Source organism: Protopterus annectens, chromosome 6.part0 (assembly GCF_019279795.1).
Source record: "Protopterus annectens isolate FY-2018-M chromosome 6.part0, PAN1.0, whole genome shotgun sequence".
NCBI classification, from domain to species: Eukaryota; Metazoa; Chordata; order Ceratodontiformes; family Protopteridae; genus Protopterus; species Protopterus annectens.
In genome coordinates this window covers 6,589,504-6,614,751 of record NC_056737.1, presented here as the reverse complement: position 1 = coordinate 6,614,751, position 25,248 = coordinate 6,589,504, and the positions used below count along the sequence as shown (strand labels likewise).

At 42.1% G+C, this 25,248-nt stretch overlaps 1 protein-coding gene across 1 annotated transcript in view; it reads right to left on the bottom strand.

The window, feature by feature from the left end:
* SART1 (spliceosome associated factor 1, recruiter of U4/U6.U5 tri-snRNP) overlaps positions 1–25,248 on the bottom strand; it is a 1,154,259-nt gene that overhangs the window by 134,197 nt on the left and 994,814 nt on the right. The window contains exons 17-18 of the mRNA XM_044073787.1: positions 10,733–10,868; positions 1,521–1,610 (exon numbers count right to left, since the gene is read on the bottom strand). Of these exons, the coding sequence (XP_043929722.1) occupies positions 1,521–1,610; positions 10,733–10,868 (226 nt within the window). The remainder of the gene's footprint in view (positions 1–1,520; positions 1,611–10,732; positions 10,869–25,248) is intronic.

Genomic DNA, 25,248 nt, shown 5'->3' with positions numbered 1-25,248 from the left:
AAGAAAAAGGGAACAACTCCAGAAGAGGTTACAGAAGGTCTAGATAACTGGCCATCAGGAGATTCTGTCCATCTATCCCCGAGTTTGCAACCATTACAATCCACCCAACACTACCAAATAATTCTTCAAAGGTTGGGTGTGAATGGAGGTTACTTAGCCTCTAGGATCACACTGGAGAACAAAGAAGTGAAGGAATGTCAGAGATGACAACCCATCCAAAGGCATTTTCATACTCCTTAGCTTCCTCTTCTTCCTCAGGCAGTTATATCCCAAAAAAATGTAGTGGGACATCTGAAAGAAAAGGTGTAGAACCCCATTCAGGTTTTAACATGCTCTTAGTTAGGTTTTGGATTACTCTGCCATCTGCACTGATGCACAACAAAAGTCAAATGGGGGGGGGGGTTCTTCCTAATGAAACTATAAGATCTTCAAGGACTTCAGTGGGTGCCGATGGGGCCCATACTTGAAGGCATGTGGGTGGCGCAGTGGTTTGTATTGTTGCCACACAGCATGAGGTTCTCTGGTTCGATTCTCAGCTGGGGTGCCATCTTTGCAGAGTCTGCATGTCCTCCCTGCTTTTGTGTGGATTTCCTCCGGGTGCTCCAATTTTCTCCCACATTCCAAAGACATGCATCTCAAGTGTTTCTTCCAGGCCTTTGCTGAAAATTGGCTCATTCCAAGTCGGACTTTCCCAGTAAACAAAATGTCAAAAATAAAAGAGGTTATCAATGAAACAGCATCAAACAACATAAAAAACATTGCTAGCAAAATCTTAAATAAATCTCAACAATAGTCACTGACAAAACTCACTGTGTATTTCAGTCACACACAAATGAAAAAAGCACACCAACACTCCAAATGCAAAAGAATAGAGGGAGGATGGGACCACCAAGTCAAAACACCAAAAAGTGTCCTTTTGCAGAGCCCAAGGAATGCCTTACCTGAACATCTGACTGAGAACAGACTGCAGCTAAGAACATATCTGACAAGCCAGGCCTTTGACTTGTAGTGCAGTGGTGTCCATGAGTAGGAGACTGAATCTCCTCAAATGAGCAGGACAATGTACTGGTTTTCTCAAACTACTGCAGAGGTTCTAAATGTCACTGGCTCCCAGATTAAGATAACCTCCCATGTTTCAGCTTTTTGTGGGAGAATGCAGAATCATGCAGATGCAATAACAATGAGCAAACTTTTAAATGAGTCAACCATAGTGCTTTGGCTAAGAAGCAGAGAAAAGAAACCTGGGGGGAGTGGGGGGCATTCTCCTTCCTTATGTGGATACAGCATCAACACTGACCAGTTACAGGAGAAAACACACCTGGAAAAAGACTGTTTACACGACCAAAAGACAGGACTAACATTCTCAACATACGGACTTCCCATTTTAGTGTCTAGTAAACTGAGAAAATAAAATATGTTAAATCTTACCCAAGGTAGGCAGCCAGTCACAATGAAGTATCTAATTTAAACAGATGACACAACAAAAGTATTGCTTCTAAAATAGTTCACAAGAAACTCACTGCTTCTTCCTCTAGTTTTTTCATGCGTTTTTCAGTTTTCATTTTTCCAGATCCTTTGCCATGGAATCGATGCGACAATTGCCTGAATGCCTGGTGGGGAAAAAAGCATGCCACATAGATGATTAGCTTAAAAAAAGCAAGAAGTTTAAAAATTAATTAAGCTATACTCCATGTCTGTGCCTGGATATATCAGAATTAACCCATGGTTGGTGTGGTTTGATCACAAGGGTGAAGCCCAAGTGAATAAACAAAGCCAACCATGGGTAAATCATGAAACACCCACAAATAGGAGTGTACTACTGCTTTTATACAATGACATTATTTAAAAAAGGTATGTCTTTGTATAACAGCACTTCAGTCTTCTTCCATGTTATTCCTTGTTTACTGATTTACTGTGCATGTATATGGTACTTGCGTTCCCACTTTGCACATTATATCAGTGCACTGCAGGAAAAGCAACAGAGAAAAGAGAATTTCAATTGCTTTTTTTTTTTGAAGGTTTAAAAAGTCAGGATATTACAAAGGACAAATACAAAAAAAACCAGATATGTTTCTGTTTTAGTTTTGCAGAACATATCTGATTTTTCTCGTATTTTGCTGTCCCCAGAATATGCCAAAAGAAAGTTTGGCCGCTCAATGGTGCTTCAGGGGCCAGACTTTTTTCTACTGGTATACACTTGATTTACAATGGACACGCTGGTTGGGCTGTTCAATCAGCATGCTTAATTTTGAAAGGAATGAGCAAACATTCTATAATGTACTTTCTAATGTTAATATAAAGTACAGAAACGCAAATCAAACAGTAACTATGATTGAAGCAAGGTGTCATAACATTTCTATTAGGGATCATCATAGAATCATAGGAGGTTACTAGGATATTGGCCCTGGGGTCCTTATAAGTCTAGCCAAGAGTTTAGCCCATCTTTAGACAAGTCAGCAACCAGAGCCCCTGTCCAGGAGGGACACAGGTGGAATCCCAGGAGTGTACTTTCTATTTCCCATCCAGTTATCCAGGTAGCGCTTAAAAAGGGTAATGACATACTCTGCTTGATGTGCAGAGGGAGTCTATTTCACAGATGGGGGAGTCTCTGGGACACAAATCTGTCCTGCCAACAAGTCCCATTGATATCACAGACCAGGTTGAGGTTGCGCGTATGGGTTGCTCGAGTGGAGCATGACTAGTGGATATGCAGCAGTCTCATCAAAGTGAGGTATGAGATTGCTTTGTATGCCAGACAGAGGTTACCTCTGTGGAGTCTGTATGAAACTGATAGAGGAACAGGGCTTTTAGCCTATCTGTGTAGGGTAGATGTTTGAGACCCTGGATTCTCCTATCTTTCAGTTCTAGATGCCCTATTTCTATTACAGTAAATATGTCACACCACTTCTGAAAAATGTAGCCTAAAATCATACAAGTTTTGATGGAAATTAAGCAAATGCATTAAGACAACTGGACACCGTGATGAAATTAAGCTGACAAACATTAAAACTGTACTGTAATGTGTATAACTCCTCAACAAATTTCCTGAGTCTCATATCCACATTTTGACTCCTGCAGTTTACTTTCAGGTGAGCAATGTAGAGTACAATTGTGTGAAATATTTACTTCATCTATATTAATAATGGATAGAAGCCTTTTAAATAGGTACTGCAAAAATATCCAATGATAAATCAAACTTTACCAAAAAAAGAGCATCCTTTTATTTTCAGCTAAGCACATCATCTCTTCTTTCAACACGTGTCCACCACTTGCTCTCAAACTGCAGCTATTAACTTCATCATACTCTCTTAGGTCCCAAAGTGGTGGTGCTCATACTTTATATCACCCACCTTTCTTCTCGTTAGCTATTTCAGAATGGGCTTTCAGCAAACTAGTCCCTTACAGTATGGAATGATTCACCTTTATTTATCAGTTCCTTAATGCCTTTTTCTACTTTCAGATTTGTTCTGCTTCAAAATTTTACAGACTCCACTGTTTGCAACTTCTTGCTATCATATCATCGATACGAATTGTTTTTATTTATCCTAGTTCTCTAACACTGCATATCTTTGTACTCATCCATATCTGACTATTCATTTTCTTTGCACCTGCACTGTTTCTGCATGACAATTCTACTAAAAGTGTTGTACAGTCATAAAATGCTTGTTCAAACTGTATGTCTGCATTTCTGCTTCACTAACTTGTACTGCTACATGTGTACACACTTCTGCTACAATGTGTCTGCATATTTGTCCAGCTGTTATAAAATATTTATTAAAGACGATTTATTGTATCACCTTCCTTTTAGTCTTTGATTCTGGTCATTACTGAGATTATTCCACTAACCTGGTTAATAAATTACCTATCCAAGTCTGGCACCATAATGCTCTAGTCCCAAATGGGTGCGGGTGACCAAGGGCCATTAATAAGCTACAATAATGGAGAAGCCAGGCAAATGGGGGTTGGGAGGGCTGGGCCCACTTACCCTCCTTGGGAGATGGTGGGATTATGCACATTTTGGGGGCATACTGGGAAATGCTAACTGCAGGGACCAAGGCAGGGTTGCTTAGAGGAAATACCCACTGTGGAAGTGAAGGGACACCCTCTGCCAGCAGCCCATTTCATACCCTACTCCTGTGCTTTGCTAGCTGCAAGCTTTAAGGCCAGGGAACCAAAGCAGAAAACCTTAAAACATTCCTGATGGCTGTCTGAATGAAGGTCTCTACCAGTCAGCCATTGACTCATTCTTGGGAAGCAAATGGGCCATCTGGCTGGGGACATGGCTAATGACTGACAAACAGCAGGGGGCAAAGAGCACATTAAATAGAAAAATAAATAAACAAACACTGATATGCTTTAAATATTTTGCAGCAGAATAATCAAATCCAGTCATCTTGCATTTTTATTACAAAGGATACATATAGTGCTAGAAGAAAGTATCAAAACTGTCAACTGTATTCTTTGGCATTAGCTTTGAAAATAAAGTGCTACCTTCACCTTATCTTCATATATTTTACCAAGAAATGCAGAAATTGATAATTACATCCAACAAATACAAATCTCTCAACAAAACTAGAGCATAATTTTGGAAAGTTTAAAAAAAATGAGGAACATTGCACGGGAATAATACAAAATATGGATAACTAATGCAAGAATCTATTTTAGCTACAACAGACATTTTTACTCGCATAGCAGATGCTCTACAATGTGGACCCTCTCTTTACCTCAGACAGAAACTCTGTAGCAGCCATTAGCTCCAGCACTATGAGGCACATGAATGCCACTACTTGAAACGGTTGGATAACGTCTGAAACCATTCAAAGAATTGGTGGGATTCTCTTTCTTGCTAAAGACAGACCATTCAAGATCTGGTATCCAGCATGCGTCCTATGAACTTCAGGCATTATGAAGGCTCCATCAAAGATTTGGGATTGCAGGAAGAGAAGTAAGGAAACATTTGCTGTGGTTAGGTCCTCTACGGTTGGGGCAGTTGGGAGCCAGTTTTACAAGAAGGGAAATCTTTTTACTCCCTAAAGCTTCTGGTGCATTGCTATAGCTGCCATTTATTTCAAAAATACTACTACTGGACCTACGGACACTCTTCAAAGTAGGGCTTCAAACTGAAAGCGACCGACTCCCACCTAAAGATGACAAAACCTTCCCAAGTGGTTAGCTATCTCTGTGTGTACATGAATCATGGTGATCCAAACAGCACATCCAAGCCCACTGAACAGTCAAGGGAGAACTGACATCAAAGTGACTATCTGAAACTTCTGCTTGGAGACAAAGTGATTTGGGCCACTTAGATCTGGAACAGGCTTGATCTCTTGGGTCTCTGTTGGCACACAAATGAATCTGAAGTAAAAGCTGGACTCCTCATTGGTCTGGTAGGACCGCCTGGATAGCAATTTTTGACAGCAGAAATTCTAATTTTACCACCATCTTCTGGTGGGCTGGCACATCTGGAAGAGAATGAGACAGTGGCAGGGAAGGGGTAAGAAAGGGCATTGTGTATCCTCAGGAAATGATGTCCAACTGTGGAGCATCAACTGTTCATGTGAAGTCTGACCATGCTCACCAGTGGAGATAAAAGCAACCCACAGCTGCCACTTGAGTGGAGCAGTTAGGCATGTCTTCAAAGAGAACTCTTTTGTCACCTAAACAAGAGTAGGGGTCTGTGGAATCACTGGCTGTTTTGTCCACCTCTGCCGCTGGACTGAAATTTGCCCTGGAAAGCATTACAACCTTGGTGGCACTGGTTCTTGCGGAGTTAGTTATCATATTGCTACTGGCCAGAGTGACACCATTTATAATGCAGGCTCCTTTGCATTCTATAACAGTGGTGATGCAGAGCAATAAATGTCGCCAAAAGTGCTGAGAGTCTTGCCTTCCCTCTTCCTGTCCTCCACTTGGTCTTTACTTCAGGCTGAAAATGTTAAAGTCATTGAAAGGGCATTAAGGAAGGATACTTAATATTTTAAGGAAACTCTTTGCATGAAACTAGACTTAATGGCCTACAAGAACTCCAGTACCTGTTGCAAATGCTGCATCACTGGCTGCACTGCGTGTTAGCCTGAGGGCAAGATCAAGCATTATAGATACGGTACAGGTGGCTGTCTATTGAAATTTCAGAATGCAGCATTACAAAAAAAAACATGAAAATCCAGAAGAGTGAATCTTGAACATCGGTCTTCTCATTTAAATTTTTTTTGCACTAAGAACTCTCACCTTAATACTGAATGAATCAGCGCCGAGGGACCAGAGCCCTTAATCCTCAAGCAAGCAGCTGCTGGGTGCCAAAAGCACCAATTGCAAAGACACTGATTCAAAGACTGGCAGTGAAGTTGTCGATAGAGCATGGATGATGCTGGGCATTCTCAAAGTGATCCACACCAGAATGGTGCTACTGAGAAATCAGAAGCAGATCTGAAGTGCCTACTGTCCCAGTCTGATCAATAACTACAGGCAAAGGGGAGGAAACTCCATATCCAACTGGGTTTGAGGCAAGACCTTAGGTAACTTAGCATAATCTACAACTGACCTGTGAGAATAAACAGACTTGGTAAGGGAGGTTATCAACGGAGGCAGAACACAGTCAGATCAGCTTCAGCTAGACATGAAGTACTCTCCCTACATTATGTGCCAGATCTTGGTCCTGAAGGCAGACAGACTTGAACCACCTGCACTAACAGTTTAGAAAAAAACCTCCTCCAAGAATTCCCATTTCTTCCTGCAAAGAACCTTGGAGTGCGTGTGTGTGTGTGTGTGTGGGGGGGGGCTATTCAGAGGCTGTTTGTATTTTAGCCTTCTTATGGTCATTCTCAGTCCTGGTTTTAGGCAATAAGGTCTCTTAAAACCTTCCAATTCTTCAGAGAAACTATCAAAATTTGAACAAACATAATGGAGTTCCTCAAGGAAGGAAACACTTACACAAACAAAACAAATTGAGGGGTGGTCCTGTGGGGAAAATAATCAGCCTTTGCCATGTTTAGAATCAAAGGTCTGGTTAAACAAAAAGTGCACAGTTATTACTACTAACAAAATCACTAAAGGGAGCATGTGCATGCATGCACACACAAGCACTATGAAGCAACCAAAATGGCACCAACAAGCAGTGGGAGAAAAGAAAGCCACCAAAAGACAAGATTAAAGGAAAGACCTTAGTGGATCAATGAAAGTTCCAAAACATTCAAAGGGATTGATAAGCAACAACTAGGAATGAAGAAATCCAAGAAATGGTACCAAATTTGCTGCCTTAAGCTGTAGGAAGCACCAACCTGTAGGGTGATTGAGTACAGTGAGGGATAACAAGATCTGCAGAGTTAGGAGAGTGCATGGGATTATGGGACTGGGGAGTAGATGCAGCATAGAAAAGCTGTTAATAGTGTCAAGGTAATAGTAGTTTGTGATGAAAGTCCTACTAGCAGAAGATGAAGAACCATACTATGATAGATGGTAAACTATGGTACAAAGATTGATGGGCATAAAGAGGGAACTTCATGGGTGCTTTGAGGAAGTGAGCTGATAAATGAAATTTAAACATTTCAAAGGTGGGGAAGAGTGACACATATCCAACTTTTACCCTTGAGAAATTAAATATGCTCTAAGTACTGAAGAAGTGTTGACATTGATGCCCAAGAAATGTACAGGCATGCAGTTAAGAGGACAAAATACAGCCTACCAGTATCAAGACGGAATATGTTACGAAGTTATTGTATAATGCATATGAAACTGAACAGAATGATCCTATTCATGATGTATAAATATTGTAAAATAGGTCAACTGTTGTATCAGAGGGCTGCAATGTTCCAGGACTCCACATAGTGGTGTGCAATTGTTGAACAGCAGTAGTAAAGAAGTTTAAAAAATAATGCTACTCCCACACCTATTGCATACAAGAATAAAGCCCCAACTTACACCCAGATAATCTGAGTTCAACTTTAAGCAGTTTGGCACTGGAAAGGACCAGGGCTGGGAAGATGAGAGCAAGTGGCTGATGCTGGCTCTCCAATCACAGGGGAAGAGAGTCAGTTTAACGTGTTGAACTGCTTGCCCCTACAGGGGTTCTGGAGAACATCATAAGCAGCTACTGGTTCACTGTGGGTACATGCTGCATGCAAGTCAAGGAGGAAAACACAAAACAGAAGCATGTATGGAACCTCCCATATTGTAGAAGCAAACACATAAACCACTAGGGTTAAGCTTATGAGGGGAATCTGCATGACTGGCAGGATGGTATGCTAGCTTACAATGAAGTTCAACTTCTGAGAGGAACAAATTGAGTCCCTGAGTTCCTGCCACAGTTAAAGAATGAATGGTCAAATAGAGCTCTCACCCTGTCCAGACAGGGATTGAGTATGGCTCATGCATTAAGAGTAATGAACAGACTGAAAGAATGAAAGTAGGGAAGCCACCTGGAGGACTGTTTGGGGGTTGCAAAAAGATATGAAAGTTATTGTTTTCTACCAATTATAATCATTTTAAAATAAAAACACCAGGAAAAAAACATTGATCTTAGCAACATAAGCAAAATCATGGTGGATCGAACTGAGGAAGTTGATGGAGATTTTGGTGGACAGGTCTCCAAAATGGACTGGGAGGTGGTCCACATAAGGATCCACTCAGGGAGAATATTTGGCACGTGGTATATATAAGAGTGAATGATCCTTGGGTTCTGGATGCTTGGTTGGAACCGAAGTAGTATCTTTAGTTGGCATCAGCACTGAAGATATTGGCGCCAAAGAAGTCAGTGCAGAAAGAAGCACCGAAGACTGAACAGTTTGGCCCACTGGTTCCGAAGAAGCTGTCGGCACCAAGGGAGACTTGGCCATTTTAGATGGCAGTTCTGATGAAGGTGTCGGAACCGACTGACTTCTTTTCTTAGGTTTAGATGAGGAAGACTAAGAACTAGCTTCAGTTTTTGAACTAGATAAGGTCTTGTCAAAGTTCGGACTTAAGTAAGCCTTTCAAAACTAGTTTATTTTTATATTCAAAGTCTTGTGGCTAATGATGTGACAGCAGTCCTCTTGTAGCTGGACTACACCAAGACAATATACACAAAGAGCATGTCCATCTGAGCTTGGCATCTTCCTGTAAAATTTTTGACACCTCTTGAACCCAGAAGTGCCTTTGGAGGTTTTTTCGGCCATTACAAAAGACAAGGGCCACAATACACACACACACTCATATAAACAGTCATACTAGCAAGTGAGAGGAGAAAAGGCTTTTTTTTGTTTTTTTTTTGTAAACTAAGTAAGCAGGGTGAAATACCCGCTATGGTATTCAAGAACACCTGAAGGTATAGGGTACAAAAGTACCAACGATGGTACTTGAGAAAAAACTACCTAATGGCAGAAAAGGAAGACACGCACACACTAGCTAAAGTATCAAAGGGAAGAGCGGGTAGTACAGATATAAGAGATAATAGAAGAAAAAATTAGAAGAGTGTAACTTACAGTTTACTTGAATATTAGCTTTCACTTGACAGCTCAGAAAGAATGCACCTGGCACCATGAAGTGACAAACGAGATCTGGGGTGATTTGGGGAGAAGCATTATGGGTACAGCTTAGCTCGAGAGTTTTGGAAGGTGCAAGCTGGAATAACAGCGAATTCAGTTCCGAGAGGAATGGAGTCCCAGAGTCAAGGATTACGTGAAGACTGACATCAGATCATATATTTTGGGAGTGTAATGAGCTGGCAGACTTTAGGGATTCCCTGTGGACCACTGTGTTGGAGATGCTGGATGAGCAGATTGGATTATCTGGGGAGATTATTTTTTTGAGCTATGATACAGAATCAGAATTGCCTACATGTAGTAAAGGGTGACTGAGTCTAATGGCTGCCAAAAAAGCAATTACTAGAAAATGGAAATCAAAGTCTACACCAACTTTAATAGAAGTAGTGAATACAGAAACAGAGATAAAACAACTGGAATCGGGATCTTTAGAAAAGGGACGGAGCAAACTACACTGGAAAAATGAGAACTGTGGGAACAATATATGCAGAGAAGGAATAAGGTTTAAGAGGTAGGATTTGAATGAGCCATATAATGCTTAACTGACAATGACTGGCCAGATTATAAATGACGTATAATGTTTGCAACTACAGTTGTTTCAATGGTGTCTGTGATGTATAATGTTTGCAACTAAAATGGAGTCAATGTTGTTTGTTTTTCATTTATATAAATGTAAGATTGCCTACATCATACGTGATAATTTAATAAAGATGTTTAGTGGAAAAAAAAAAAGACAATGGAGCCAGGCAGTGAGCAGGTAGAGTGAAGGGACATGGCCTACTCACTTCTCTCATAGGATGGGAGTTGTAGTACACACTCAAGGGCTCAATGGATGGTGTGATTTCCGTGAAGGAGAGCAAGGGAAATCACTGCTTGTGCTTCTGGGAAAGTGACAAGGGCTGTCAGGAGGGAAATGACCCTTGCGGAAGTGAGGAGACAATTAGACCACTGCAAATCCTTTCTGCAACACTCTGCCAAGCACACGTGGAAGCTACAGTTTAAAGTATCAAAATCTTGAACTACACTAGTGGCAGACTGAATGACAGCCCTTCACAGTCAACCTTTGCCCTGGCAATGGGGAATGAATCGGCAATTTGACAGAAAGGGGCTGATGATCAACACACAACAGCAAAAAATACAGCAAAAAAGAAAATAAAAAAACAACCTTACAATAGCTATAGTTAGCTAGTGTGAAGGAAGCCACAAAGCTATATTACCTCCTTTGGCGTGAGCACTCTTCCTGAGTCATCCACATATGAAATCTTCACATCTGGTTTGTAGTTGTCCTTTTCTTTGAACTCCTGGGTAAATCCCCTGTACTCTTCTCTCCGGCTGTACTTATCATCTATTGCCCTACAATAACAAAGAAATATCAAAAATCTTATAAATTCGCAAGCAAACTCAATGGTGGGCTAACGCACATGTTGTCATTCTAAAATATGCCTGGCATTCATGTATACCAAACGGCGATCAGTTTATGTTCAGTAATTTCAATGGAAGAAGTAAATGCATTTATTATTGGTCAGGAAAAGTCACTTTACTTATTTGTGTATGTGTATTTCAAGAATTTGGGTGTCACCATCAAAACATTTTTTAATAAATACAATAAATGCAGTTTTAAAAACACAGTTACGCAAGGTATTAAAAAATAATTATATATACTTATTTCTCAATGGATTTTTTTTTTTTGAGTACTGGCCCCTTAAAGTGGGCTCAGTCAGAATTTCAAAAAAGATGAGATGCAGCATGATCAGTGATCTGAGCTGTCAGTTACTGCCTGCTGAGTGACTATTAGAGCCTTAGAAAATATTAATGCAGTTCTAAGAGACTCATCCCCAGAAATAATTAATAGCACTATAGGCATTAAAGATGTTGCATTAGAACCCCATCCCTCATCTATAATAAGAACACTCTATGAAGGTCAATCTGCCACCAATTTCATCTTACAGCGGTACACAGAGAATGCATCTTTTTCAGAAACGAACATATTCCTACACGTACAAAACCCCAGCCTATTAAACTCATTACACAACACCACAAATGCAAAGTACAGCTGGATAGAACTACACTGTCAAACTTAACAGACAAATAGTGCACTATGTCATGTTCCTGAGTGCAATAGTCTAACAGGCTGAAGGTCCGTCTTACCAAACATGTTGTAATCAGGAAATACTAACATAAGGAACCAATCTAATTTAAATAAGAAGGGGGGAGAGAAGGATCTTATCAGGAAGACAGAAAGTACAGTTGTGTACACTTACCATAAATGTAGATGTTCGAGTGTCTTCACTGTTGCAGTCATGACTGTAGGGTTCTCCCCTGCCGGCAGGCAGTCCTCGGTCGGCCAGAATCCCGAAGTCTGGGTCTGGCGTCGGCTGTTCAGCCATGCTCCCTGACGTCAGAGCGTCAGGAGTACAAAGTTGAAAGCTGATGCCATGTTCTCCAGTTTTTCTTGCCCCAGATGTCAGGAGTTCCAAAATGAGTAAGATCCCATACCCTTTGCAAATACACCTCAGAAGAAGGGTGAAAAAAAGGGACCGCACAAAAGAAAAAATAAGATGGGACAGGAGGGAGGGAAACCCAGACTGCAACAGTGAAGACACTCGAACATCTACATTTATGGTAAGCGTACACAACTGTACTATGTTCATCGTGTTTCACTGTTGCACTCATGACTGTAGGGTTGAATCCCAAAGCAGAATAAAAGGGAGGTGGTCATAAAGTAGAGGGGGCAGCTAAAAGGCCCCGCAAGACTGCAGAAGCAAAGCCTGCCCTAGACTTAGAGTAAAGAGGTAGATTGTAGTGCTTAGAAAAAGTATGCACTGAACTCCAAGTTGCAGCTTCCAAAATGTCCTTGGTAGGAACTCCTCTGAGGAAGGCAGCTGAAGTGGCAGCAGCTCTGGTAGAGTGAGTCCTTATAGTCCCTGGGATTTGCTTTCCATGGTGTGAATAACAAAATCTGATTCCATGAGCAATCCATTTGGAAATGGTCTGTTTTGAAATAGCTTTATCTTGGGAACTTGAAGCATAAGAAACAAACAATTGCTCTGATTTCCTGATGTCCTTGGTTCTGTCCAGGTAAAAACGTAGTTGTCTGTGTACATCCAAGAAATGCAAGATCCTTTCCCCCTTATTTTGAGGAGTGGGGAAAAAAGTTGGCAAGTGAATAGTTTGATTTAAAGCCACTTTGGAAATCACCTTAGGCATGAAAGTAGGATTAGTCCTTAAAGACACCCTGTCTTGATGAAAAATAATATAAGGTTCCACAGCCATGAGAGCTAGTAACTCTGAAACTCTCCTGGCAGAGGTCAGAGCTAACAGGATAGCTGTCTTCCAAGATAAAAACTTGATGTCAGATGTGGCAGCAGGCTCAAAGGGAGGTAAGGTGAGTTTTTCCAAAACATAGTTGAGATCCCAAGCAGGAATGGGAGGAGATCTAGGGAGCCTTAAGTTCTTTGCTCCTCTGAGAAACTATCTCATGAGCTGGTGGGAAAAGATTGGAGGGTCTGTATTATAATGAGCAGAAATAGCAGAGGCATGTATCTTTATGGAAGAGAAAGAGAGACCCTTATGTAAGAGGTCTGTCAGGTAAAGTAAAATCAGAGGAATGTTAGGAATAAGAGGATCAGAATCCTGAGCCTGCATCCAGGAACAAAATATTTTCCATTTTCCTGCATAAGAGTTTCTAGTGCTAGGATGTCTGGCTTTTAAAATGACATCCATAACCTGCTTGGGTAGGAGAGAATGAATCAAAGACCCTGGATTAACCAGGCCGCCAGGCTGAGAGTTTTGACATGGGAGTGCAGAACCTGACCCTGGTGTTGGGACAGAAGGTTCGGAATCTGTGGTAAAACCCAAGGGGGCTCCAGGAAAAGTTTTTTCAGAGTTGGGTACAAAAACTGTCGAGGCCAATTTGGGGCCAGCAAGATTATCATCTTGGGCTTGTCCTGTTTGATCTTTAATAATACCCGTGGAAGAAGAGGAAGAGGTGGAAAGGCATACCCCGAGAGGTTTCTCCAACTGAATGACAGTGCATCCACTTTCCAAGCTAGTTCGTGGAATGTCTTGGTGCAAAAAATCTGTAGTTGATGATTGAGGTGGGCTGCAAAGAGGTCTATGTGAGGACATCCCCAGACTGCTGTAATCATCTTGAATATTTCGGTGTCCAGCATCCATTCGTGTGGGTCCGATAGGTTTCTGCTCAGACTGTCTGCCAGGAAGTTTTGCTTCCCTGGTAGAAACTGAGCTTGAAGGTTCAGATTGCAAGCTAGAGCTGTGTTCCAAAGATTCATGGCTAGTCTGCAAAGGGGATAGGAATGAGATCCCCCTTGCTTCTTTATGTACCACATAACTGTGGTGTTGTCTGTCCGTATCAGTAGTTGTCCTGGTTGTAGAAGATTCCTGAAGGCCAATAGAGCTTTCTGAACAGCTAACATTTCCTTTAAATTGATATGCAGGTGCTTCTGATCCTTTGTCCAAAGGCCCTGCAGACAGCTGCCCTGAAAATGGGCTCCCCATGCATAATCTGAGGGGTCCGTGGTTAGTATCAGAGTGGCAGGAGGCAGACAGAAGGGTTTTCCTTTGTTTAGAGTACATGCCTTGGACCACCAAAGGAATTCCTTTTGAAGGCAAGGCAGGACGGAGATCTGTATGTCTAAACTGTGGCAATGCTGAGACCATACACTTTTTAGGTACCACTGTATTTTCCTCATATGTACTCTTGCATATGGTACGAGAAGGATGCATGAGGCCATGTAACCCAAAGCCTTCAGGAATCTCCTTGCAGATAGCGGAGTTAATGTTGCCAAGGTTTTGAAAGTTGAAGCCAGCTGTAATTGTTTTTCGTATGTCAGAAATGCCATCTGGGTTGTTGTGTTTAGAGCAGCGCCCAGAAAAATTATCTGTTGTGAGGGTGTCAAATTTGACTTTTTTATGTTTACAGTGAATCCCAGGAACTTGAGAAGATTCTGAACAAACTCTAGATGCTGGAGTAAGACATCCTTGCTGTCTGCCTGAATAAGACAGTCGTCCAGATAAGGGTAAATTTGAATTCCCTTGAGTCTGCAATAAGCTACTACTGGAGCCAGGCATTTGGTGAAGACCCTGGGTGCAGTAGACAATCCAAAGGGCAGTGCAGAGAATTGATAGTGCCTCGATCCGGCCTTGAACCTGAGGTATTTTCTGCATTCCTGCCTGATGGGAATGTGTAAATATGCCTCCTTTAAATCCAAAGTTACCATCCATGCATTTTTGGTCAGCATTGGAAGTAGCTGCTGTAGAGTAAGCATCTTGAATTTTGTTATCTCGAGAAAAGTGTTCAAGACTGACTGATCCAGAATGGGTCTCCATGAATTTTGCTTCCTGGGGACTAGAAAGAGCCTTGAGTAAAAACCTTGTCCCATCTCTGAAAGTGGAACTAGTTCTATGGCTTTCATAGCCAAGAGAGCTTCCACCTGGTTTAAGGCCTCTAACCATTGATGTTTTGGAAGATCTGGCCATCCGCTTGGTCTTGATAGGGTATGAAAATGGAATTTGTAACCTCTTGAAACCACATCCAGAACCCACTTGTCCTGGGTTATATGAGTCCAATTTAGGTGAAAAAGAGAAAGTTTTCCTCTGAGAGGGGCTTCCAGGCAAGAAGCTCCTGCAGCCCAACAGAGGGAGTCATTGAGTCTGTTTTCTATGAGCTTGCGACCTCTCCTCTCCTCCTCTAGGGGTGGAAGCAGTCCACTGTCTTGGTCTATAAGAGGCTTGTGTTTGAGGCCTTCCTCGGGAGCGTCTGTATCTACCCCTCTGAGGCCTGTCTGAATTTATTTATTTTATTTATTTATTTATTTTATTTTACATTTGTTAACCGGGATGGTCCGACTGGATACATGTCCTTTTTCAGCGGAGGCCCGGGGAGAAAAGCTCCAACAGAGTTACACTGATAATTAGGTACAGTAAATGAGCTGAAAGAACTTAACAAAAACATAGGCTATTTACATACAAGTACAAGACTGCCATTACTATTTCTGAGATTACTACAAATGTAACATTAATAACATATTAGCAAGGACGGTAGGCAGTATAATGACATAGAGTTAGACAGGACACATATTTCTTTATCACAGTATACAAAGTACTTATCATCTTAGCTAGTTGTTTATGTTTTAGTTAATGGCACAGAGCTAGTCTGGGTTTGAGCAAGGACATAGCCAGTGTGACCTGAAGTGGAGTTTTAGACTATTTTTGAATTGACTTAGAGAAGCTGCAAGCGTGATGTTATTTGGGAGAGAGTTCCATATTTTACCAGTGGTGTTGGCAAATGGCAGCGTCACCACCTAGGTTGAGAGATTTAGTTGTTTGGACAAGGAGTCTTTTGCTGAGAAGGCAGCTTAGATTGGAGTAGGGAGTCATTAAGTTTTTTAGTGCTGGGGTATTCTCAGGTTGTTTAAGGATTTTGAAGGCCTCTATGAGTTGGGACTGGTGAAGAAGGTGTGGGAATTCTATCCATCCAAGCTTTTCAGGTTAGTACAGTGGTGTGTTCTGTAGGGTAGGCCTGTAACGAACCTGGCAATGTGATTATAGCAGGATGAGAGCTTGGCCAGATCAGATTTGTTAAGGTGAGTGAGGACAGGAGAGGCATATAGTAGGGTAGAGAGAAGGTGTGAGCGGGCTGTGGCTGCCCTGGCATTCGGGGTAAGGAAGGCTTTAATTCTATATAGGGTCCCAAGTTTCTTGTTGACTGACTTAATGGCTTGGTTGATATGTATATCAAATCTGAGTTTATTGTCAATGTTTACTCCTAATAGCTTTGTATAGGTGTCTGGGGAGATGATGGTCCCATTATTGGATTTTATAGTGAAGTTTTCAGTCGGAGATCTATTGGTTGGGTAGAAGAGAAGTAAAGTACAGTTTTGTACCTACCATAAATGTAGATGTTCGAGGATCCCATTGCTGCAGTCCTTACTATTGGGGTAGTCCATCATCGGCCCGAATACCATAGTAGAGGCTGGCGTCGGCGACAAGATGGTGCGTGCAGTCCGATGTCGTACGGGTCGCGCCAGATCGGCAGTATCAGCAGTCTTTGCTCTTTCTTTGTCCCAGATGTCAGAAGACCCAAAAAGACACCCCAAAAAACAAAAAAATATAAAATATATGCACAATAAGATATAGAAATACAAAATATAAAAAAAAAAACCCTCCACAACCACAAAGGAGGGACAGGGGGAGGGAGAGGAGCAAGGGGACTGCATCGGACTGCAATCGAACATCTACATTTATGGTAGGTTATGTAAAACTTATCCCTGTGTTCCCCATTGCTGCTTATCTACAACTTACTCATGAGGGTAAGGGAGAGGTTAGAGGAGTAAGGGAATCATAAAAGCAGGAGCTGACAACATGCTGTGCCTTGCAAAACAGCCAAAACCAGCCAGAAGGTGATAATGCTTAGAGGAGAAAGTAAGGAAGAAAGTAGAAAGTATGCTGCATCCCAAGCTAAGCTTAGCTAGCACCCCCCTGTCCTAGTTGCCCCCCTTAGAAATAGTAGCAGAGGCCTAGTGGAATGAGGCCTAATCCCAGCTGGAATCTCCTGTGCCAGCAATGAAATACAAAAAAAAATATGCAAAAGCCAAAATCCCTAGAGGCTTGCCCTGCTAACTCAAAGCAAAAGAAACAAACAAGAACTGCTCTGAAAAAGAAACTGTAACTGACTGCCCTCCTTAGTCCTGCTGCCTCAACGCAAAGCACGTGTAATGTGCCTTTGTCCCTTGCTGTGCGTGCTCTTAAGTTAAGGGTCTGCATTGAAAGTCTGCAAAAAAGTCAATGACTAGAAACCACCTTAGGCATACCAAACACATTAGTAACCTATCCTACCCTAAATGATAATGGCTCTAAAATGGCTATGAAAATCAAAAAGCTCTATCTGGCCAACACCTTCTTGCAGCCATTAACCAGTCTCAGTTAAGTTGATTTCAACAAGCATATGACAAGTCAGCAAGTATTTCAAAGCAAAAAAGTACCCGCAGTAAAGTTTTTCCAACACAAAATTGAGATCCCAAGCAGAGATAGGAGTGAGATGAGGAGCTGGAGCATTCTTTTTGCCTGCTGACAAACTGACCATCTTGAAAGAAAAACTGCTTCAACAAAAAAGTGCTAGGAGCTTGTCACAATGTAGCATAGTGAGCTGAAATTGCTGTAGCATGGTTCTTAAAGGAAGAGAAGTTGAACCTTTGTCCAATAACTCAAATAAGGTCCAGAAAGAAAAGCCAAACCAAATTTAAGAAAAAAAAAAAATCTCTTTCTTCTCCATTTCCATATTTGTATCTTTTCCATTTTTTTCTAGGTACACTCATAATCACATTGGTCTTCTAGCTTCCATGTGTGTTTCAACAACTTGTTGAGGAGGAGACCTGATGAATTTCAACACAAGATGAAAGAGGAAGCTTGCTTGAGAGAGCAGATGACCATCCTGCTGCAGATGAAGATGAGGAATCAGAGGCAAGCAGGCTCCAAGTAGCAAGTAACCAGTGGGCTTCCTAACCAGAGCCAGTAGTAGTGGGCCAATCTGGAGCCATCAAAAATCTGGCTTGGCCAGTCTTGTCCTTAGCCCTGTTAGGTTTTGAAAGGGATAGAGGGTTTTGGAAGAAGCAAGACAGAAAAAAAGGCTGAATGGAAGTTTTTCCAACTCCAGCAATTAGTGTCCAGATTCCCTTTGTGGCGTCAATTGGTGAACTGGTGGTGGAGTGGCAGACTGCCAACATCTATGAAAGACATCCAATTCACCCAGTGCTGAAGATCATGACATCACTCGTGTGAATCCTGCATTTGTTCTCAGTTCATCTGCTAAGGATTCTGTGCTCAAGAGTAAAACCAGTTCTGGCAGTCTCCTTGGCCTGATGCCTGTCTCCCATAAAACTTGGTTGCAAGCTCCCTAGAAATAAGATGTAAATCCCCTATTGAATAGATATATGTGTGTTCAACTGCTTGTTTGGAAGTTGTACCTGACACCACTGCAGTCTGTGTTGTCCTGTAGCTGCAATCTCAACCCTTGAAATATGTAAATGCAAAGCCTGTATTAAAGATGAGTCTGACGTTGATATTCCTTTTCATGTGTCTGGCAGGGTCCTCTGAGCTCCCTGTCGTTTTGTTCAGAGATCGCTCATTCTTTAAGATCTGTGGTCAATTAGGCAGATCCTTGTTAGGTCACCACAAAAGGTGACAGAGAGCTCAATCACTACAGTACCAATGACAGACATTGAATGAAAATTACCACAAGAGGCATCATATTGAGAGAATGATTATTTGATGATATATGCAGTGCCTGGTCCAAGTCTGTTGATATACTTTTGAGAGATATGAATGCAGTTTCCTTATGCAGTTTGGGATTTGGACGAGCACCAGAGTAGGTAATGGGAGAACCACTTGATAGATATAGTCTGTTTGTGTGTCTTGCGTTGACTGATAAGAAAAATGATGTCTGAGTTTGTCCGGGTTCAAACTCTATTCTGGAAGCTGTATGACTGGACTTTATTGTAAGACACACCTTATTTAGGGCCCTAGACACTGCTATACTTGCTCACACTTCAATAACATGTTCCAGATGCTGTAGAATTTCTTCCCTTTTGTACAAGGATGCTAAGGAAAGTCTCCCTTTTCTTGAGCCAGAATCAGGCAGTGGGTCAAGAATTGAATAAGCCTGAAGTAGAAATCAATTGGGTGGGCTATCACTGGAGCCAGAACTAACAGAGAACTGAGCCAAAGGCTTCAAGAGCAACTGGGCAATGTAGATGACTCTAGATAATGAATAGCTCCTGCAAAAGTGCAGATATCTTTACCCAAGAGTACCTTCCCTCGAGTCTAGCTACAGGATCTAAAAGCTGTTAATGTCCAGAGGTAAAAGAGATTGTATAAATCCCATCTTGCGTCTCCAGAGGTCCAGATGGAAAACCAGGGGAACAGGCGAGAAAAATTGGTCTCCACGTGTTCTCTTTCTGGGAGTGGGCGGAAAAGGCGGGACGCCAAATCCTAGGCCTGCCTGGGAACCCTGAAGGGCCTAGCTGGAGTAATTGGTCTGGTATGGGGCAGAAACTTGAAACTTGCTTCTGAAAGCTGGAGAGGAAACGCCTTGGGTGCCTTTTTGATTTTTCTTGAGGGAAATTGTATGGATTGACCCAAGAAATGATCCAGAACATGTATTTGCTGCCCCCTCCCAATTACCAATTAAAACCCTTTGAAAGTTGTCTTCCTCTACCTAAAGCTGCCAGACTGAGAACCAGAGCAGCCCTGAAAAAGGTCATTGGGTCTGCCAACTGAACTGACTGACCCCTGCCCTCACCAGAAGTCTGTGCCCCCTAGACTCAGGCTGAAAGGCCTAACCACTCTTGCCCTTGCACCCTACACCCTGTCTTAGGGACCTAAGATAATCTTTGAAGACTGCAGTTTATAGGTTTTGACCTTTGCGGCCTTAGCCTCTTAATTTCAGGCTTAAACAAGCTGGCTTCCTCAAAATACATCAAACTGTGTCCTCCATTTCATTTTGCAAAAAATCCCTAATGCAGCATTCACAACATCCAATCAACACAAACAACAAATCGAAGAACCGAAAAACCTCAAGCCATGATGGAGCTTCAAAAAAGCATCCAAAAACCAAACCAAAGACTGCGACAGCTTCCAGAAGACACACCCTCCAACCCTGGCAACCAGCAAACTAAAAACCCACTTGTTCAGACACCTTAACCACTTTAGATTCATTTTGTAAATCAAGCATTTCCGACACTCACAGCCAATTCAACTGACATGAAATCTTAGGAAGATCTTTACCCTTTAAATTTCCACCTTAGAATTCAACCCATCAATGCTTAATTGTGGATTTACATACGGCTTACAGTGCTTTCCCACAAATTTTTTGCCCCACTGGGTTTAACAACATGCCTTTTGCCACAGAAGCTTTGCTCCTTTAACACCTTCAAGCTTTTCTGGGTTTTCAGGCTTCCACTTCCAAAGACTCTAAACAAATCTAGGACATACAAGATCTTACAGGGCCTAGGAGGCCACAATAGATACCTATCAGAGGAAGCAGGAGCAAGGAGATACCACAAAATCCTGAGGAGGGGGAATAGCTAAGGGGGGGTTCACTAGGGGCCAAAAATGGAGTAATGTACTCAATTCCCTGCAGGGGTCCTGAATCAGAATCATTTCAATGAAAAATCCAATAGGAGTGGAATCTGAACTGAGAGTCTCAGAAAATGCCCAGATGGAGAACAAGAAGGTAGGAAAACAAAATCCAACACAGAGGAAGAAGTGCAAGGATACTGCCCAAAGCCTCCGTCTGACCCTGAAGCCTCTGAACACTGTTCAAAACTATCAAACTCTGGGCCTCTGATATGAGTTCAAATCTAGGAAAAGAAAGAAACACTGTCATGGTCCCCACTCAAATCCTTTAGGGCCTCTTTAGGCTCTAACCAGAGGCCAAAAGGAAGGGGAGAAGCCCATCCTTGGGAACCTCAGAAAGAGCTCTCAAAGAAGCCCCTGGCACTGGAAACTACTCCTAACTACCTCACCTTCCGGACAGATCTGGCTCTGCTGAAAGGCCCATGCCTACCTTGGCAACCCCCTCCCTGACACAGTTGTCCTTGTGCCTCCTAAAGTTCTGCCTGGGACTCCGCCTTTGCTCCCTAAACAAAACCTCTGGCTCCACTTGAGCGCTGGAGACTCCGGACAACCGCATTCTGCCCACTCATCAACCTAGGCTTGCGCTGTCCCCTCACACCTAACCTCCTCCTAAATCAACGCTTATCCGTAACCATTTTACAGCGGGCAACCAACAACGCCGTGCTCCTGCCCTAAACAAGGTATGTACCTACAGTCTGGCACTTACACACTATTCGGTATCATAAAACCACAGTTAAACATCCACAAAAATTTTTGGTATACACAAACGGGTATCTGTTCCCAAAGCAGTTGTACACAACAAGAACATTTATCTCTCTGACTTTCTTTTTGGAAAAAAAAACACTAAAAGATTTGCAAACGCCTGGAACCCCAGAAAACTCTGGTTCCCAACAAAGGTTCGCCCCCGAACCCGCTTCGAACCTGATCTGTCTAATGCCGCAGCGGCATTGACGACCTGCACCTGACAGCATCGCGTATTCGCCGCAAACTGCTAATCTCTGGACGCCAGCGACTGAGCGCGTGACTGGACATAACAGTAAGCCGCGTGGAGTCTTGGTTTTGTTTGGATTTAAGATCAGGAGATAGTTGGCAAGCCAGTTTTCGACTTTGATGAAGCTATGTTGGGTGGTAGTTAGTAGATTTGCAAGAGAGGCATTGGAACATATTATAGTCGAGTCATCTGCATATTGAATGCAGGTGGCTTCAGGGATGACTGTTTGGATGTCGTTTATGAAGACTGAAAAGAGGAGAGGTCCTAATATGGAACCTTGAGGAACTCCTATGGTATTTGGTAGTAGGCAGGAGAGCTTGTTTTGCCACATTACTGCTTGTTGTCTCCTAGTGAGGTAAGCTTGAAACCAGTCAAGGGCTGGAGTATCTAGATACAGGGTTTTTAAAGTATATAGAAGTAACTGATGGTTTACCATATCGAAGGCTTTCGATAGGTCCAGGAAGAGAGCGGAGGATATTTTTTTTTATTATTCCAGTTAAGATTAATGTTTTCAGTAAAAGAGAGGAGGGCAGTGGTTGTACTATGATGGGGTCTGAATCCATGTTGAGAGTCTGTGAGTAGTTTATTTTGGGTTAGATAGAGCATTAGTTGGTTGTGCATGCACTTTTCCATAATTTTGGCAAGTGGTGATAGTATGGCTATAGGTCTATAGTTGGATAGTTCTGTGGATGAACCTCCTTTGTGGAGTGGAATAACATAGGATATTTTCCAAATTGAGGGGATTGAGGCCTCGGTTATGGTTCTGTTAATTAGGATTGAGATAGGGTAGGCTATGACATCAGCAGCAATTTGCAGGTATTCAGCCGGCAGAAGATCGGCTGAAAGGGTGGTTGGCTTCAGTTTTTTCAAAAGGGATCTGATAAAGGATGTGGACACTGGCTGGAAGTTAAAAGAGAGTGGTGAGTCGGGTATAGTGTTTATAGAAGTGTGGGGAGGAGAAAGTTGGTTAGCTAATGACTGGATGGTTTCTGTGAAGAAAGTATTGAATGAATTGGCTATATCTTCTTGGCTCTTGCCAGATAATGTTCCTGGGGTCAGAGTAGTGGATTTGCCTGGTTGGAGAAGTTTATTTATGCCTGCCCAGTACTTTTGAGGGTTATTCTGATGTTTATGTTGCAGATTGTAGAAGTAATTTTTCTTATCTAGTATGATGGCTTTTTTAGTCTCATTTCTAAGTTGTTGGAATTTGATACGATCTAGTGGTAGTTTGGTAGTGCGCCATTTATCCCACGCTTTGTCTCTAGTTGTTATTTTGGTTTTGGTGTCTGTTGTTAGCCATGGTGCTAGTTGAGTTTTAATTCTTGTGAGCGTTTAGGGGCATGCGAGTCAAGTATAGTAAGGAATGAATTGTTAAATGATGACACTGCCTCATCAAGGGGAAGGAACTTTAGTTTTGTCCAGTTACATGATTTGAGTTCAAGTTGAAATTTAGTTGGGTCAAAGTTTTTCTTGGATCTGATAGACCTATAAATAGGTAAGCTTGTACAATTAATTTTGTCTTTCATGATGTATGTGAGCAGGTGATCACTAAGATCATCAGGGAGAGTTCCAGACATATAGTTCTGGGGATGACTGTTGGTGAGTATCAGTCTAGTATACTCTCTTTTTGGTTGCTGTTACCTGTACGTGTGGTAGATGATATTATCTGAGGGAATCCATGTAGGTTAACATGGATGGGGTTGGACTGTGCTGTGCATTGGTTCCAGTCAATATTAACATCGCCCAGGACAATGGTTTCTTGAGGGTAGTTGTTGGCTATCCAATGTAGAATGACCTCTAGTGTTTCTACATTGTTCCCAAGGGGAATATAGGTGACAATTAGGTTAATGCCCTTATGATTATTTAGTAGAATTTTTAGAGCTAGTATTTCAGCGTTAGAGACCTGGGGTGGTTGTATAGGGTTAGTTATGATGTTAAGTGTGCTATTATATAAGACGGCTATTCCACCTCCTCTTTTCTTTACTCTATCTGCCCTAAGTATATTGTAACCAGGAGGCAGGATCTCATTGTCTTTGGTTGATGGCTGGAGCCATGTTTCAGATAGACACATTATGTTGGGGAGGTATGTGGCTAGTACAGCATGCAGGCTATGTATCTTATTGTTTAGGCTTCTAATGCTTAAGTGGCATATTAGGAGGGAGTTGACCAGTCGGTGGGAGAGTGGTGGGCTGGTAGGATTTTGAGTTAAGGTTGGGCCTGGATTAGGATGGATGTCCCCATCTTTGGTTATGTTTTTCTTAGGTGCAGCTAGTAGTCTAATAACTTTGAATAGTAGTTTTAGTTCATATTTGGATTTTGGTGTTGATTGGAGTGGTTTTAGAAGCAAGTGGTTGGAATTTATAATTTTTGGGGTAGTGTAGTAGTGGGCAAGTTCTGCAGTCAGTGGAGGTAGGGGGGGTCTTGGTTTGGCATTTTGGATAAGAGAAACCTACAAATGTGAGATTTTCATAGCTAGTAAGAAAGTATGGCAGAATTAAGAGTGGTAAGATAAGAGGAAGGAGTTTATAATTATTTACAGACATGTTATATGTCATCAATGGGTGGGGTCAATGTGCTTCAGAGGAATAGTAGTGGTTAAACAGTAAAGTGGTGGGGGGGAGGAAATTGGAGAGGAAGTTGTGTAGGTTGGAGAGGAAGTAAGGGTGTGGCCTAGTGGCTATAAATGTAGACACAGTGGGGGCGGGTGGAATAAGGGGGCAGGGAGGGGAGGGAAGCGAGCCAGAGTGTAGCGAGGGCGAAGCGGAGCGGGGCTAACCCAGTCCCAGTTTTTGGTCCTATGAGTGGGGTAAATAGTCTGACAGTGTAAGTAAGCAGATTGGAGTACAGGCTTGAAATTCAACATAAACATATACAGTTGTAAAATGTCTAATACAATTCAACATAAATAGGCATTTACAGTTGTAAAACACTTACTGGAGAGACACTGAGCCTTCATGGGGCCTGTAGCACAGTGGATTGTAGTTTTACAAATGGTGCCTGCCACAGGTAATATTTATTAACTCTGGGATTGTCTTAAGGTAATAAACAGGGAAGGGGAGGGGAGAACAAGGGTGTGAGCAGGCAGTTCTTTGTACTGCTGCTAATGAGCCAAAGCAAGACAAGTATGTGTTAAGAACAATCACAATTGACCAAGGACTGCTCTGAAACTGTAAGTCTTGTCTTAATTTCTCAGGTGGAAAACCAGGATAACCTTGTATCAGTAGGCTATTGTGGTATAGTTTAAATAAACAAACACACAGTATTGATCAGTTATTGATACTATTTGCTAACAGAAGGGAATAAGAGAAAGTGGAAGATGTGTGTGTGTGGTGGTGAGTGGGTGGGTGGGTGGGGGGGCTGCTTACAGCCAAAGCACAGTGCTCTCCAGGGGAATATGAAGATTGGCTCAAACAGTTAGACACATACTCAAAGTTAACTGTAGCTGTTTGCAGACAGTTCAGACCCGGACTGCACTTTTCTTATAGGAATGTTAAAGGTGGTACCGGAGTTGAATACTTAAGAGTGGTGTTAGGTTCAAAGTTAACTGTAGCTGTTTGCAGACAGTTCAGACCCGGACTGCACTTTTCT